The sequence below is a fragment of the Danio rerio genome, chromosome 16 (assembly GCF_049306965.1).
Source record: "Danio rerio strain Tuebingen ecotype United States chromosome 16, GRCz12tu, whole genome shotgun sequence".
NCBI lineage: Eukaryota > Metazoa > Chordata > Actinopteri > Cypriniformes > Danionidae > Danio > Danio rerio.
Genome location: NC_133191.1, coordinates 1,444,170 through 1,461,124, shown reverse-complemented (window position 1 = coordinate 1,461,124; position 16,955 = coordinate 1,444,170). Strand labels below are relative to the sequence as shown.

Below are 16,955 nucleotides of genomic sequence, written 5' to 3'. Positions count from 1 at the left end.
ATATACAGTATAATACACATTACTGTTTGGTAGTATGGTAAAGAATGGTTCAAAAACACAATAGTGGTGACTATAAATTATTATAGTATTTTTTTTTTTATGTGAAACAGACACACTGTACAGACTTCTATTTCTTATAGCCTACAGCTACTTATAAATACTCCCAGCTACGTTTATAACCCTAAAGACCAAGTTCTGCACATTAACATGAACATTATCTACACATTACACAAGTATAGAGACACTTCTTTATACAAAATGATCTCCAAAACGTTCTTAAAGGGATAGTTCACCAACAAAATTAAACTTTACCCACTAATTTACTCTCCTCGTGTGACTTCATACCTTTTAAAACAATCTAGAGACTGATAAATTAATGAATGTGCGAATATAAAACCAACTTTACCTCTATTGAGTATCCTAAATGATGACAGAATGTTCATTTCTGTGTGAACTACCCCTTTAAGTAGGAACACGCATGCAGTAATGTTGTAATAAACAGAGGAAGTAGCGTTACTCACTTCAGTGTGTGGTGGAGTCGGTCAACGCGAACCGGACCGTGATGGTGATTTTGATGATTATGGTGGTAATAATGGTATCCTGAGGCTGTTCTTCGCTGTTTTAAACGCTCCGTTAGTGGATCTACGGTTCGGTCAGGCTGTGTACCACCCTCATCTCTCCCCTAAGATCGCAAAAAGTTTTCTAGGCGGTAAAATCGGTGTGACAGGGAGAGAAGCCGCTGCGGAGAGTTTGAATGGTATTTCCTGATTGTCTGAGTATTTCTTCCGCTTGGATCCGGTGATGAACGAGCGTCGGTAACTCACGTAGGATCGGCGGAGAGAGAGAGAAAGAGAGAGAGAATAACGGAACGGGCGGGGCTTAAACATCATCATGACATCACAGAGAGAGAGAGAGAGAGAGACAGAGAGAGAGACTCTTGTTCCGGACTCTAAAATAAGGCAAAGCTTGACTTACCCAGCTTACTTTCTAAAGTTTAAAGTACACCTAAAATCAAAACTAACTATATTGATTTTGTTAGCTCACACTGCTAGTTGTATGGTGAACAATTCATCTGTGCATATCATTAATTTTATAACCGGTCAATTTTATAACCGGTCATTTCTTTTCACTTTCGGTTTGAGGGCGGCGTCCTTTGCCTAGAGCTGCAGTTCAGCTTGCTCCAGCACCGGTCACATGGTCCTCCAGAATGGGTCGGTAGTCCTGGCAGTGACCCAGTGCCCATCTAGCACATATTGGGTCAAGGGAATGCCATGATATTGAGCACAAACCATCACTGACCCCCCCTCATGCTTCACTCTGGGCATCAGCAGTCTGGGTGGGACGCTTCTTTGGGGATTCTCCACACTGTAACTCTCCCGGATGTGGGAAAGACAGTGAAGGTGGACTCACCAGAGAATGTTTCACATTGTCTACAGCCCCATCCCTAAAATGCAGCCTAAAATACAGCCACATCAGTTTAGTGCCGTCCCAAACGAAACATTGTTTTTTTACTAAACAGAATATAATAACATATCCCAGACGACGTTTAACGATAGTAAAATAAATGACCAAATAGTAGTTGCCATGAGTAGAACCGCATTCACCATCCGGAGGTGGCATATTCACTATTTTGATTATTTCAATCACAGTTCTGCTTTCACCAATCAAAAACAAAGTAACCCAACATCATAGCCTAATAGCTCCGCCTTTTCATATGTAGCCCCTCCCTTTAAGTAGTAGCTCCGCCCCTCCAGCTAACTGAGCAAAGCTGTGGCAGTTAGGTGCGTGAAGTGTTCAATAACACACACTGCTTTTTAACAGTCGAATAAGTGCATCATCCGGGTATTTAAAGTGCACAATAGTATCTTCAGTCTGTATGCACTACAGTACTTATACTATTTATACTACAAAATGGCGTAGTATAGTGCAGGGGTGTGCAAACTCGGCCCTGGAGGGTTGTTATCCTGCAGATTTTAGCTCCAACCTGCCTCAACAAACCTGCAAGGATGTTCCTAGAAAGCCTAGTAAGAGCTTGATTAGCCAGCTTAGGCATGTCTGATTGGGGTTGGAACCAAACTTTGCGGGAGACTGAGTTTGGACATGCCTGGTATAGTGCATAACTATGCAAATTGGGACACACTCTATGTTTTGATCATTTTCAAGCCTCTGCGTTTCGATTTGCTCTTTCTCTGATGAAGTCAAGTTGATCCTTCACACACAATATTCTTAGCCACGCCCTTTTTACTGTTAGTTTGAGCTATGAGGGAATGATGCAAAAAAGAAAGCCCCGCCCCCTACTCAATATTCAGTTTTAGTACCACTTGCTCAAATAAAAGTGTCAGCAACTCAACCAGATTCACACAGAGCAGATTTTGTTGTTATAAACATTTTAATAATCTAAAGAACGCTTTTAAACCATGAAGAAACGTTCCCTCAACCTTCGTTTATTCTAATCTTGTCCCCAAACATTGCAGTTTATTCACATATATTTTCATACCACCTAGTCTACAAATAAATAAAGTGACTCTTTTATTAACACCTTTATTTTCTTTAAATTAGAAACAAACATTTGATCAAAAAAGACATAAATATCAACACTGAAATTCATTTTTCAATAAGTTACAAAGTTCAATAATTGCTTAATAATGCGCATCTCTTAAAACATGAAAAGCAAGAGAGCGTGCTTATTCCTCAAATATGAACAAACCGATCAATTAAAAGCAACAATATTAAAACCTGCCCCCCCCCCCCATACAGCCCATTTACAATGAAACAGTAGAAATCCTTAGATTTTAACCCTCTCAAGGCAGGCGTTGCTGATTTGCAACAGTTAAAAGCATAGATTTTGCCTGTTTCTAAAATTTAATTTGACCCTGAAAGGGTTAATACTGCAATATCATTCGTTTTGTGAGCAAACGTTTACATTGAGCTCATTTATTGTGACCTGATAATGTCATTCATTGTAGCTGCTCTTTTTTTTTTTAGTTATTTATTATTCTTATCTGTTTATTATGAAAAATTAGACTGTTTTCGTGCTTCAGTGGTCCACATAATATAGTGTTTTTAGTTGCTAATACTATTGGCATGTGCTTTATGTACTTTTAAAATTGGTCATTTGCATACACACACACTCACACACACACACACTCTGAAGTGTGCAAGATGACAAACATCTCATGATTGAATCAGTCGCTCTTCAATAATCTTCATCCTACAAGAGAAAGAGGCAGAGACTGCATTAAAGCGCTGTTCAGTTTCAGAAACAAAACCTCTCTGCAGCTTCTCGCTGTTAGATTGATGACCTACACTCATTGGCCACTTTTTTAGGTACACCTTAGTACTGGGTTGGACCCCCTTTTCAGAACTGCTTGAATCCTTCGTGGAATAGATTCAACAAGCTACTGGAAATATTCCTCAGAGATTTTGCTCCATGTTGACATGATAGCATCACATCAGATTTGTCACCACATCCAAAAGCTGCTCTATTGGATTGAGCTCTGGTGACTGTGCAGGCCATTTGAGTACAGTGAACTCATCGTCATGTTCATCAGTCTGAGATGATTGAGCTTTATGACATGAAGATGGAGACACTGTGCTCATAAAGGGATGGACATGGTCAGCAGCAATACTCAGGTAGGCTGTGGCGTTGATGCTCAATTGGTACTAATGGACCCAAAGAAAATCTCCCCCACACCATTACACCACCACCACCAGCCTGAACCGCTGATACAAGGCAGGATGGATCCATGCTTTCATGGTGTTAAGGCCAGATTGTGAGCTGAGCATCAATGTTTCATGTTCTTTGTTTCATAAGGGATAAATAAAATGCTTTTTTTCCTGAGCTGAAAGTGTCTAATGCCTATTAAAATGTGCCATCTCTGATTTATAATTGTATTTATCCTTCATATCATGCTCTTATTATTTGCCTGTATGTTTCCTCTCACCTGTGTCAATCTCAGTAGGGCCTGTTGGCATCTTTGGGCCTCTTCAGCTGCACTTTGAGCCTCTTCATGCCGATCTGAAAGCCGTTCATGGCCTGGATGGCCGTCTGAGCACTCGCTGGATTATCAAAGCTCACAAAGCCTGACAATAAGAAGAGATGAACAGAAAAACAGCGAGAGGTCATGAAAAAAATGTACATAGGTTTAGGATGTAGTATGAGTCGGGACTAGTAAAGCATGACGCTTACAAAGGCAGGACTGTGTATTCACATGTTGTACAGCACACACACACACTGAGCCTAATATGCAAATTCTCACCGAAGCACTTGCTTTGATTGGTTGCCCGATCCACAAACACTTTAGCAGAAATGACGTTGCCGAAAGGCAGAAACATCTGGAGCATTTCTGAGTCAGTGAACTCTTGAGGTAAATGGTAAATGAAGACATTACAGCCCTCAGGACCTGCACCACACACACACACACACACACTCGATGTTAGCTTCGCGAACACATTGTGAGAAACTGCACATAATGCAATGCTTTAAGAAAGGGATTTATTATTAAATGAAGGGTAACCTAAGCGTCCTGTTTATCAAAGTAAGTGTAATTGTGGTCATTGATAGCGTGAGCACCTTCTCTCTGCAGCTGCTGTTGGCTGATCAGTGTGGGCTGCTGGAGGAACTGAGGGCTCACCAGTCCATATGCTGTCGGGTAAGCAGCTGTAAAACACAAACACACACACACACACACACACACACACACACACACACACACACACACACACACACACACTTTTACAAATGCTGACACAGAAAGATATAATCTGATCTGACACAACACACACACACACACACACACCTGTGTAATGCTGCATGCCTGCGTAGGCCTGTTGGAGCGGGTCTAACGCCGCCACTGGACTCTGGGCTGGAAAGAAGACAAACCAACTTTATTCTAGTGAACACAAACTAAAGGTCTTTGCACATTCATTTATTCATTTTCCTTCAGCTTAGTCACTTATTTATCAGGGGTCGCCACAGCAGAATGAACCGCCAACTTATCCACCATGTTTTTAGTAAATATGAAAAATATGAATATAAATAGCATATCAGAAAAAGGGAAGCAACAAATACTGGGTTGATGTTGATCCCCAAACACGGTAATATTTCCTTCAGTCTTCTTCCCTGTTCCTCACATTGAAGATGCAGGATCAGAGCGTATATTACTAAGATTAATTCAATAGGACATCACTTTTATAAATATGTCTCAGGGAAAATATTACCAGTGTGCAAAATATTTTAGCGCTTAATCAGTTAAATGCCTTTTAGACTGGAAAACGGGTCTGTAATACCAGGAAAAAAAATAAATATATGCTGTATTATTAATCTGCACTTGCCTATTTTTGATAACTGTGCTGTTAGATTATGATTTCATCATATCATTTAGATTTATTATATCATTTTTCCCCTCAGTTTTTCTTTGCCTGAAGGATAATGTTAGTTTTGTTTCATTTTCGCGGTCCAATTTCCAAAATATATCAGGTGTATAACAGGGTAGGCAATGGCCATGGCTGTGTCTGTGCATGGATTTGCAGTCTTGTGGTGACCGGTCGCTCTTACAGGTCACCTTGGAAGGATAAACTGGAACCGCGAGAACACATATGAGAAATGAGATGCTGCAAGCTTCCTGTTGATCACATGACCTTCACACGAAAAAAATTTCAACTTTAATAAAATTGTGATTTTTTTTAAGTGAAAATGTATGAATATTTAATTCAATTTAATTTAATTCAAAAAAATGCAAATAAAAACAATTTCAGCAAGGAAACAGCTTGCACCACAAGTGGGTTGTGGGGGCCCCCTAGTGGTGGTGGGGCCCTAAGCAGCCGCTTAGTTCGCTCATAGGGAGGGCCGGCTATGCACCACAGAATCAGAAGGTCCATAATTGACCATATTTGGATTGTGTCACGAATATTAATGAGCTCTACTCTGACGTGTCGCTATTACACACACATACATACACAGAGCATGATGTATGCTGAACATGGACAAATATACACCCAATCAGAGTTATGTTAACCTATTGTGCTCAGCAGATCTGCTGTGGATAAAGGATGAATCATAATTAAACTAGACAAAAGAGAGATGTCTTGTGTTGTATTGTGAAGCTACAGTCAAAGTAAACAGCCAGGAATTAATAACAGCCCCTGCATGAACAGATGACATTTGAGCTACACATGTTTGCTCAAACATACACATCAAATTTCACAATGAACGCCCTTAATTAACAAAAGAAAGAGTAAATAAACAGCAGGCGGAGGTTAAACCGCCTTGATAACCACCGCATTTTACACTTTTTGAATTCCTGTTCTTGCAGAACTCACTGCTCTGGTGTTTGGGGATTGTGTGTGTTAGATTTGTAATTCACCTTGATATGGATGAAGGCCATTGGTGTAGATTTCTGACGCTGGCTGTCCATTGGTTGTTGGTGGTAAGTGACTGTAGCCGTTCACTGCGATTGGTTGAGGCAGAGCTGACACGGGCGTGGCTGCAAGAGTGGGTGGAGTGTTTGCACCTGTAGCCAATCATAGAGCAGCGCAGAGGTTTGACTGACAGGTAGAAAGTAATGTTATAAACTGAGCTCAAGAAAAGAAGAGGACCACCCCAACCCTCAACCCAATGAGAAATATTTATTTTATTTAATAAATTACATATTAAATTGTATTTTATAAACGTCTACCCCTACCCAAAATCTGCCCATCACTTAAAAACAGTAATTATAACGTGAATTAATTATATTATTTAATAAATTACCCAATAAATTGTATTTATGAATGTCTAACCCAACCCCAACCCTCACAGTAAAGCCGTGTCACAAAAATGATGCTATATTGATGTGAATATCCCCAGCTGTATCCCCTCTAGACTTTACCAGCAGGGGGCGCCTATAGAAATAGATTTTTTTAAACATCTACCCCTGCCCGAAAACTACCCAGCACTCAAAAACAGTAATTATAACGAGATCCATTTATATTATTAATTAAAATACCCTTTTAATTGTATTTTATTAATGTCTACCCCTATCCGAAAACTACCTATCACTTAAAAACAGTAATTATAACAATAATTGTTTATATTATTTATTAAATTACCCTATAAATTGTATTTTAATAATGTCAATCACTACCCTAACCCCATAGTATTGGAAAAGATATGAATTATTGTTGTACAGTGTCCAAAAATTACACACAATTTAATTTTGAAACAGCATTTAAGACTTTTGAAACAGCATTTAGGGCCTTATATTTCTCTAAATTGATTCCTTAGCTTGTAATGTTTGTAAGAGTGATATGTTTAGGAGTTTGTGAGTGTGCTGATGGAGTGTGTACCGGATGGAGGTGTGATGGGTGTAGCAATGATGCCGCTGGCGTTGAGTGCTGCCATCTGCTGGATCTGCATTGATGCTGCGGGAGACAGATACTGAGCCTGGGCTACCAGAGCCTGCTGCTGGACCAGCTGACACACACACACACATCAAACACACACACACACATCACAGTGAGTTAATGATGGACAAGAGAAACCAGAGAGAGCCAAATTGAGCAGCTCTTCTACTTCAAATGCTTATTAATAAATATATTTAATTAGTTAGAGACTCTTGCATTACAAAAGTCTTGTGTTTACATCTTAGTTTTTATTTTATGATTACTTGACATTTAGCTTTTAAGTACTGGCCTTGATCCTTACTGTGTGTTTGTGTGTGTCTGTGTACTCACCGCTTGTGTGTAGGCATTATAAGCATTGAAGTTGAGCGTCACTGGAGTGTAGACGCCGAGCTGTGATGTGACCTGTTGCATGCGCCGCACACCGCGCTCCTTCTCTGTGTCTGCAAACTTCACCACCAGACTGGAGGAGGCGCCCTGATCACACACACACACACACATGTGCACACGCACACACACAGATCAGCTGATGGACATAGTAGTACAGTGTAGTAAAGTATAGTATAGTATAGTATAGTATTTTATGGCATAGTGTAGTATAGTAGATGGTATGCTATAGTATAGTATTGTATTGTATGGTATGATATGGTCATATGGTATAGTATAGTATGGTCGTATGGTATAGTATAGTATAGTATAGTATGGTATAGTATTGTATTGTATGGTCGTATGTTATAGTATAGTATAGTATAGTATAGTATAGTATAATATGGTCGTATGGTATAGTATTGTATGGTATAGTATAGTATAGTATTGTATGGTATATTATAGTATAGTATAGAATAGTATAAAATAGTATAGTATTGTATAGTATTGTATGGTATAGTATTGTATAGTATGGTATGGTATAGTATGGTATAGTACAGTATAGTATAGTATGGTATGGTATTGTATGGTCGTATAGTATAGTATTGTATGGTATATTATATTATAGTATAGTATAGTATAGTATAGTATAGTATTGTATGGTATGGTATAGTATGGTATAGTATAGTATAGTATAATATAGTATAGTATTGTACTGTATGGTATAGTATAGTATAGTATAGTATAGTATAGTATAGTATAGTAGGTGAATATAGGGTCTCACAGGTAGAGTCCGGCTCCCGTGCAGACTGTTGATGGCAGATTGAGCTTCTGAGTGACTCTGAAACTTCACAAACGCACAGCCTGAGAAAACACACACACACACACACATCATCAGCTTGAGTTTGATAAATTATATTTATATCTATATCTATATATATATATTTATATATCGACAATGATAAGCTGACACACAGGTGTTTGTAGCTCCGCCCTCTTCTGAAAAGAGCACAAGCTCATTTGAATTTAAAGCGACAACTAAGATCAAAGCCTAAAAGGGTCAGTTTCAGAGAGGTAGTGAACACTATCTGTGTGCTATTTTGAGATCAAACTTCACACACACTCTGGAAATGCATTTTACAGCTTATAAAAAGTGGCAAAAGAGATTCTTCAACATCTCGGATGACATTGGGGAGGGCAAATGCAAAGAGCTCTTCATTATGGAAAGGAACTGCAATGACTGAATGCATGTGCATGTGTGTGTGTGTGTGTGTGTGTGTGTGTGTGCGTGTGGTACAGACCTTTGCTGGTGCCGTCAGGTCCTCTAAGCACCGTACACTCATCAATACCGCCGAACGGCTCGAAAATCTTCCTCACGTCTTCATCCGACTGCTGCTTTCCCAACATGCCCACAAACAGCTTTCTGTCCTCTGCAAATAAACACAGGAGAGCGGAGAAATGACCATCAGTTACTCAGCGTCATCTATCTGAATTATTCAGCAGCAGCACATCAACACACTGCAAAGTCTGCCTTTCTTAGAGTTAGTGTCTTGTTTCTAGTCTAATTATCTACAAATCCTTAAATCAAGAAGCATTTTGTAGACAAGCAGAACTTATTGTCTTGTTCTCCGAAGTAATGAGTCAAAATTAAGAGTTTTTACCTTAAGAAATGCAAAATAATCTACCAATGGTGAAGGTGAAATAATATTATTAGATTGTTTTTCTGCATGTTGGCAGATTAATTTGCCAAGCTTTATAAATGCATAATTGATGACTTTAAGTAAAGTGACCGACTAATTATAATACTAATAATACTACTTCTAACCAGTACTGGGAAACACCCTTACACACTCACTCATACACTACGGCCAATTTAGTTGATCAGTTCCCCTATAGCGCATGTGTTTGGACTGTGGGGAGCACCCGGAGAAAACTCATGCCAACATGGGGAGAACATGCAAACTCCACACAGAAACACCAACTGACCCAGCCGAGGCTCAAACCGGCGACCTTCTTGCTGTGAGGCCACAGTGCTAACCACTGAGCCACTGTATCTTATTATTAGTAATGAAGTGACTTGGGAAGTAGCCAGGTTTTCCTTCAAGCAGTATCAGAATACAGTCTCAGAAGCAGTGTTGATTTGTAACTGAGAAAGTTTTTCTAACATTGCACTGCAGTAGGGTCTAAAGGAGGAAGAACAGAATTATAGGAGATAATCTAATAGCTCCATTTGGTAAACAGGCACTGGTTTTCCCACTATCAGTGATTTTCAGTGACATCACTAATCTTTTTTTTTACGTCATTTCCTGTCAGAAAAATCAGGAAGTAGAGCCGCATTAAACTGCCCTGCTCTCTAAATACAGCGTGAAGCTCTGCATGTTTTACATTTTTTGGCATTATCCCTATCTCAAGATCTGCAGGCGACTGAGCGAAACATAAGAGGTATGTTAACGGGAGAGTACTGTATGTTAAAGCACCTAGCTAATAAAATAAACACTCGCTTTAAGGGATTGCGGATGATTAGCATTGCATCATTTCTGATACTGAACCTGTCAGTAGTTCTTAATGTAAACAGAAGTATTGGTCTTAACCAATGTAATCACACGTGTAATATCTTCCTCTGTAGGTTTATTTGTTGAAGCTAAGCTTATGTGTTTGAGTTTAATAATGCATGCTAATGTATCATCATGCTAATAGTATACATTAATGTATACAGTATAATTAACATTAGTTGTTACTAGTGTTAGACTAAACAAACATGATCACATGTGCAACACTTCACTTTATGTTCATCGTTTATTCAAGCTAAGCTAATGTGTTTACGTTTAACAATGCATGCTAATTTACTGTCATGCTAATAGTTTGTTTATATAATATTTCCTGTAATGCTGGTGGTGGTGTTTATTTTGAATGAGCTCTTTTTTTAGCCTTCAGTCAGCTTCTGTTTAGTTTTCCCTGCTGAAAAATCCAGCTTAAACCAGCCTAGGCTGGTTGGCTGGTTTTAGGTGGTGAACCAGGCTGGTTTTAGAGGGGTTTTGGCCACTTCCAGGATGGTTTCCAGCCATTTCCAGCCTGGTCTTAGCTGGTCAGGCTGGGAGATGACCAGCTAAAACTAGCTTGACCAGCCTAGCCAAGCTGGGAGCCCAGCCAAAACCAGCTATTTCCAGCTTAAACCAGGCTGGACAAGCTGGTTTTAGCTGGATTTGGCTGGTCATTTTCCAGCCTGACCAGCTAAGACCAGGCTGGAATTGGCTGGAAACCAGCCTGGAAAAAGCCAAAACCCCTCTAAAACCACCCTGGTCAACCAGCTGAAACCAGCCAACCAGTCTAGGCTGGATTAAGCTGGATTTTTCAGCAGGGTTGGTTGAGTTCTTGAGAGATGTCTGCTCTTTATCCTGTGATGATAACACACAGTTAATTTAAGGTGTCTTTATGTCATGTATTAGAGCGTGCTGCGGCTCGTCCTGACGGCTCGTCCCGTCTTTAGAAGAGCTTCATCATGGATGCCATCAAACATGTGGCTGCCCTATTACTTGCACTCCTGTCCACTGCAGGTAGGACAATTCTTACTGTATATAAGATTATTATGTGGTGTCAAGGTGGCTCAATGGTTTGCATTGTGGCCTCACAACAAGAAGGTCACTGGTTCGAGTCCTGGCTGGGTCAGTCTGCATTTCTGTGTGGAGTTTGCATGTTTTCCCCGTGTTGGGGTGTGTTTCCTTCGGGTGATCCGGTTTTCCCTCACAGTCCAAACACATGCGCCATAGGGGAATTGATGAACTGGCCGTAGTGTATGAGTGTGTGTGTGTGAATAAGTGTGTATGGGTGTTTCCCAGTACTGGGTTGCGGCTGGAAAGGCATCTACTGTGTAAAACATATGCTGGATAACTTAGCGGTTCATTCCACTGCGGTGACCCCTCATAAATAAAGGACTAAGCTGAAGAATGTAAAATAAATGTTTGGATTTTACAGTAAAGGACTGTATTTCATGCATTTATACACCAATACATCATATGGATTGTTGTTTACAGTATGCATCGGTCAATCGCGCTTCTCGTCTGTCTGTTCAGTTCCAGGGGTCAGCCAGGGTCGTCGCTCAGACTTTGTCTTGCTGAAGGACTCATATATTTTCCCCTATAACGCCAGCATCTGCGATCACGCCAGGTGGAGTAAGAGTTTCCCTACAGATGCATCGATCGGCAGATACAGAAACCAGCTCTGCTCAATTGAATATAATTTTGGAGCAGATTTCAGCTGTGTTGGAAACTAGCTGCTCCTCAAAGAGGCAAAAAGCACTGATCGGGGCACCTATGTGTTTATCTGTAATGAGGCAGAAAGTCAACTTAAACTCAATGTCTTGTGTAAGTATACAGCATGTTATTGATACACTACCAGTCAAAGCTCATGGTGGGAATAATTCAGATTCTCACTTGTGGATTAAATCATTAAAAACATTTTAATATCCCTGAAAAAGAACATAATTCCTTTTAAAGGTGAATCTTGTCAAACTATATAAACAAATAAATAAATAAAAAATAATTGAAATAAAATTTTAAATAACGGTTAAAAATAAATTACAGAATTAAACATTTACAAACTACAAACCACAAAAATGCAATGTTTTCAACACTAAAAAATTATCTAAAAATGTTTCATAATAATCAAATCAGCATATTTAAAAAGAAGATTTTTTTTCTCAATTTATTTTAGATTTATTGGGCTAATAACTTTTTTGCTAACACCTTATAATAACTGCACACTATAAATCATTTATTAAGCAATAGCAAATGGTGAATTCATTATCGGTTAAGCATTAACTTTACATTAATAAGCCTTAGTAAGCAGTTTATAACTGCAGATACAAATGCTGCATTATTGACTTATAACCACATGTATAATGTGCTTAATAATTGTACTTTCATACTTTGTTACTGATGAATTTTTCATGACTAAATTACAGTAAGTAATTACAAGCCTTTTGTACTAAAGAGGAGTTTAGATCCAGATTAAGGAACGGCATCATACCGTCCAGTAACATTTGTTTTAAAGACCAAATGCAGCCATACGTTCCTCTGGCTACATAATTCAAGCTCCCCAGAAATGTAAATAGGGGTATGTTTTCAGAATGAGTATATGTGGCAGAATTGGGACATGGAGCGAATCAGGGTTTAAGTTCGGTGAAAGATGGCTCCAGAAACCTTAATAATAATAATAATATATATATATATATCTGGACAGAAATGAAAAAAAAAGAAAATATTTTGGATAGCCATTGCATATTGGTTTAATGATGTAAAATCTAAACAGCCTTGTGTATTTATGAATCCTGTAATAGTTGATAAAATATTTTAAATAGTGCTTTGACCATCACTAAATATTTTCATTGTAATCATACAACTTGATATAAAACTAAATCCAAGTGTGAATTTGGGGTTATAGCATGCTGCTACTAGTTTGCTTTTGACAACACTATCAGTTGGGTTTAGGGAAGGTGGTGTGTGGGTCAGTCCATATCAAGCTAATATATTAAATAAATAAACCCAGGTAAACATGAGACTTAAAAAAAAAACATTTAAAAAATGTGTCAATATTTGTGTAAATTTTCCCCTACAGATGCTCTGAAGGTGGACAAAGTGGAGACAGAAGACGTCACTTTAGACTGTACTGCGCTCAGTGACAAAGACGTGACGTGGCTCTTCAATAACGGGACAGCTCTCCATTATGAAAAGGGTGGAGTAATAACCCCTGGGAAAGGCTTCGAGGGCAGAGTTTCAGTGGAGAAGGATTGCTTCAGGACCGGCAATTTCTCCCTGACAATCACTGACCTCCACAGCACAGATGAGGGGGTTTACCGCTGTTTTGTAGACCAGGACACCACTGAAGGATACCCGCACACGTACAAGCTGCATGTCAACAGTACGTCCAGTCCAGTCTCATTTTCAGCTTATTGGCGTTATATTAATGAACTATAATTTAAAGGCAATTGACTAGTTAGCTTTAATTTAGATTTGAGTTTAAATGCTTTCTTACACTATATTGTGTGCTTTGTCTTTTTTAAATGCCTTTATAAAGTAGTTATTTGAATGTGTGTGTGTGTGTGTGTGTGTGTGTGTGTGTGTGTGTGTGTATATATATATATATATGAAGTCAGAATTATTAGCCCCCCTTTATATTTCTTTCCCCAATTTTGTTTAATGAGAGAAGTTTTGTCAGCACATGTCTAATCATAATAGTGTTAATAACTCATCTCTAATATCTGATTTATTTTCTCTTTGTCATGATGACAGTAAATAATATTAGACTAGATATTCTTCAAGACACTTCTATACAACTTAAAGTGACATGTAAAGGCTTCACTAGGGTAATTAGGGTAAAGTTAGGGTAATTAGGCAAGTTATTGTATAACAGTGATTTGTTCTGGAGACAATCCAACACTAATATTGCTTAAAGGGGCTAATACTATTGACCTTACAATGGGTTTTTAAACAATTAAAAGTTGCTTTTATTCTAGTTGAAATAAAACAAATAAGACTTTCTCCAGAAGAATAAATATTAGAGGAAATACTGTGAGAAATTCCTGAATCTGTTCAACATCATTTGGGAAATATTGGATATATATATATATATATATATATATATATATATATATATATATATATATATATATATATATATATATACATATATACATATATATATATATATATATATATATATATATATATATATATATATATATAATTTTTTCTGACAGTATTTTAGCTTAGCTGGAATAAAAAATAAATAAATAAAAAATAAATAAATAAATAAATAAATAAATAAATAGTTTTAAGAGCAATATTAATATCCAACCACGTGCAGAGACTTTGTCGCAAACTGAAAAGTGGGGGGTGAGGGGAATGGGGTGTCGCGGGGGCACTTCAGATGATTTTGGAAGAGCACTTTCTATCCAAGACTGAAAATGTTAAAAATGCAGTGCACAGGTTGAGCCCTATGCGTGCACGTGCCTGTTAATTGTTTGTTGTGCGATTGTGCGATTATTTAAAATTTAATCGCAATCGCAATTTGAAAAGGCCACAATATATATATATATATATATATATATATATATATATATATATATATATATATATATATATATATATATATATTTATATAATAAATATGTATATATATAATTTAATTTCCCAGAGCATGTGTGAGTGAGCACACTTTTGTTCTGCTCAATCAGAATTGTGCAACCGAACTACACCCACAATACAAAAAAGAAAACAAACAGTAAAGTGCTGACAAGTGGGATGATGGCATCTGCTGCTGCTGCTGCTGCAGAAGCCTCAATAGACAAATTAATGTAAAAAAAAATTGCATTTATAATATGGGAATATTTTGGTTTCAAAGTCACGGAGACTGAACAAAAACAGATCACTTTTAAGAGCTGTCACAGATTTGCTGCCACGGCTGAAGCTTGAATGAAATTAAAATCAGCTTGAAGTCTGAATTGAAATCGCATTATCTGTCAAAACCATCTCAATTAGATATTTTCCCCAAAATGCACAGCCCTACCCCTCAATATATATTTATTTTCGATTGGCTGCAAAACAAAGCACTGTTGTCCAATCACTTGCCTAACACAATCAGCCTACACTGTAAAACATGACTCAAGCTGACCTGATTAACTTATTAAAATACGTTAAAGCAACATAATAAAGATGTATTGCCCTGACGTTTTGTCATTAATTTATTTTACAGAGTGTGTGTGAACAAAAATAAAATAAACAATAAAATTATACAAGTAGTTCTCAAGGATCGTTTTTCTTCTACTTTTTTTTTTTAATCTGTAGAGTTTTAAATCTGCATCATTTTTGTTGTTCTGCGTCTTATTTTAACTGTTGTTTTGATTCCTTCAGAGAAACAGGACCAGACAGACTCCACCGGGACTGAAGCATCTGATTATAAGACCATCATCATCATCATCATTTTGGCTCTTATCGTGGTCATCTTGATCATCGGCATTTCAGTTTTGGGGATTCTCTATCACAAAGCATGCAGTCAGATTCAGAAGAGTGTACCAGATAATACACAAACTTCTGAAACTGAACACATGCCTCTATATGACAACACAACACCAGCCAATAACATTGCTCCATTAATAGAGCTTTCTGTTCAGGAGAGCAACACAATGAAACCTGACAGCAGCGTTAAGACATTTTACACTGCAGGATGAACCCTGTAAAATGTCTGCCCTTCAAAATCCAGCATTACACCCTATGATTAGCTTCCTGAAAAAGTGAATTTTATTATTATGCTAATTTTTATAAGAATTTATTTGTTATTTTTATGAGAAATGGGACCTTGTTTACATCCCCATGACAGTAAATCTACATTACCACAGCCAGCATTCAGCTACAAATATAGCTCACATGAGCATTCAATAGAGAAGGGGTGGGGGAACAATACAGCATACAGCGCAGTAATAATTTAATTCACTAGATGGCGGTACAGTTTAGAGGTTCAAGCAAATAGTTCAACCTAAAATAAAAATTACCCAATAATAATAACATTTGTGGGTTAAGTATTCAATTAAAGATAAAAGGGATACACCTGCAGCTATTGGGCATGATGCACACATCAATACAGCACAAGATTGAGCCATTGCACAACAATAACTACTGTTTTTGCATTACTGTAGGAGTAGGTTTAGGGTTGGGGTTGGTAAAGCACAATGAATCTTATTCATTTATTATTTTCCTTCAGCTTAGTCTATTTATCAGTGGTCACCACAGCGGAATGAACTGCCAACTATTCCAGCACATGTTTTACACAGCAGATGGCCCCACAGTGAACAAAGTCCTGCCCTCTTCTAATAGCCAATCACGATTCTTTATAGCCACACGTTCATTTGGGGAAGCAAAACTACATCTTCCTGTTAAAACTCTGGACCAGTATTGTATTTCTTTCACCAGTGAAAGCTCTTAAAGGTGTCAGCCTTCTGTTCTATTATTATTTGCCAATGTGTTATTGTGTATATATTTGCATTAATGTGCATCAAATTCAACGTACGAATGTGCTTTAATTTACGCAGAAAGCTTTGCGTGCAATTTTCTGATGCAATATTACTTGTGTGAAAGTAAACTCTAAAAACGTGTGACAGATAATGACTCATCATCATTTCTCTCTGTGTATTTCTCTCCGTGTACTCACCGGCCACT

The 16,955-nt window shown here is 37.9% G+C and overlaps 3 protein-coding genes across 5 annotated transcripts in view; 1 reads left to right on the top strand and 2 right to left on the bottom strand.

The window, feature by feature from the left end:
* cers2b (ceramide synthase 2b) overlaps window positions 1-855 on the bottom strand; it is a 36,707-nt gene extending 35,852 nt beyond the window's left edge. For both annotated transcript variants that reach the window (XM_073925681.1, XM_688576.9), the window contains exon 1: window positions 522-855. The gene's annotated coding sequence lies outside the window, so the exon portion shown is untranslated. The remainder of the gene's footprint in view (window positions 1-521) is intronic.
* A 1,670-nt stretch (window positions 856-2,525) lies between these two features.
* The window catches only part of celf3b (cugbp, Elav-like family member 3b), a 29,792-nt gene continuing 15,362 nt past the window's right edge, over window positions 2,526-16,955 (bottom strand). The window contains exons 5-14 of the mRNA XM_021466794.3: window positions 9,048-9,176; window positions 8,531-8,610; window positions 7,714-7,857; window positions 7,327-7,453; window positions 6,366-6,512; window positions 4,800-4,865; window positions 4,574-4,660; window positions 4,260-4,403; window positions 3,945-4,083; window positions 2,526-3,211 (exon numbers count right to left, since the gene is read on the bottom strand). Coding sequence (XP_021322469.1) covers window positions 3,956-4,083; window positions 4,260-4,403; window positions 4,574-4,660; window positions 4,800-4,865; window positions 6,366-6,512; window positions 7,327-7,453; window positions 7,714-7,857; window positions 8,531-8,610; window positions 9,048-9,176 — 1,052 coding nt within the window. The 3' untranslated portion in view covers window positions 2,526-3,211; window positions 3,945-3,955. The remainder of the gene's footprint in view (window positions 3,212-3,944; window positions 4,084-4,259; window positions 4,404-4,573; window positions 4,661-4,799; window positions 4,866-6,365; window positions 6,513-7,326; window positions 7,454-7,713; window positions 7,858-8,530; window positions 8,611-9,047; window positions 9,177-16,955) is intronic.
* Window positions 9,873-16,891, top strand: LOC101882672 (uncharacterized). 2 transcript variants are annotated; one of them, XR_002455728.3, is made up of 5 exons: window positions 9,873-10,188; window positions 11,193-11,300; window positions 11,817-12,107; window positions 13,360-13,662; window positions 15,654-16,891. XR_002455728.3 is itself a non-coding variant. In XM_068214065.2 (4 exons), the coding sequence occupies exons 2-4, from the start codon at window positions 11,246-11,248 to the stop codon at window positions 15,968-15,970; spliced, it is 675 nt and encodes a 224-aa protein (XP_068070166.1). In that variant the 5' UTR covers window positions 10,043-10,188; window positions 11,193-11,245; the 3' UTR covers window positions 15,971-16,891. The 2 variants fall into 2 exon arrangements, 1 of the variants encoding a protein (XP_068070166.1); XM_068214065.2 differs by lacking the exon at window positions 11,817-12,107 and having other exon boundaries at window positions 10,043-10,188.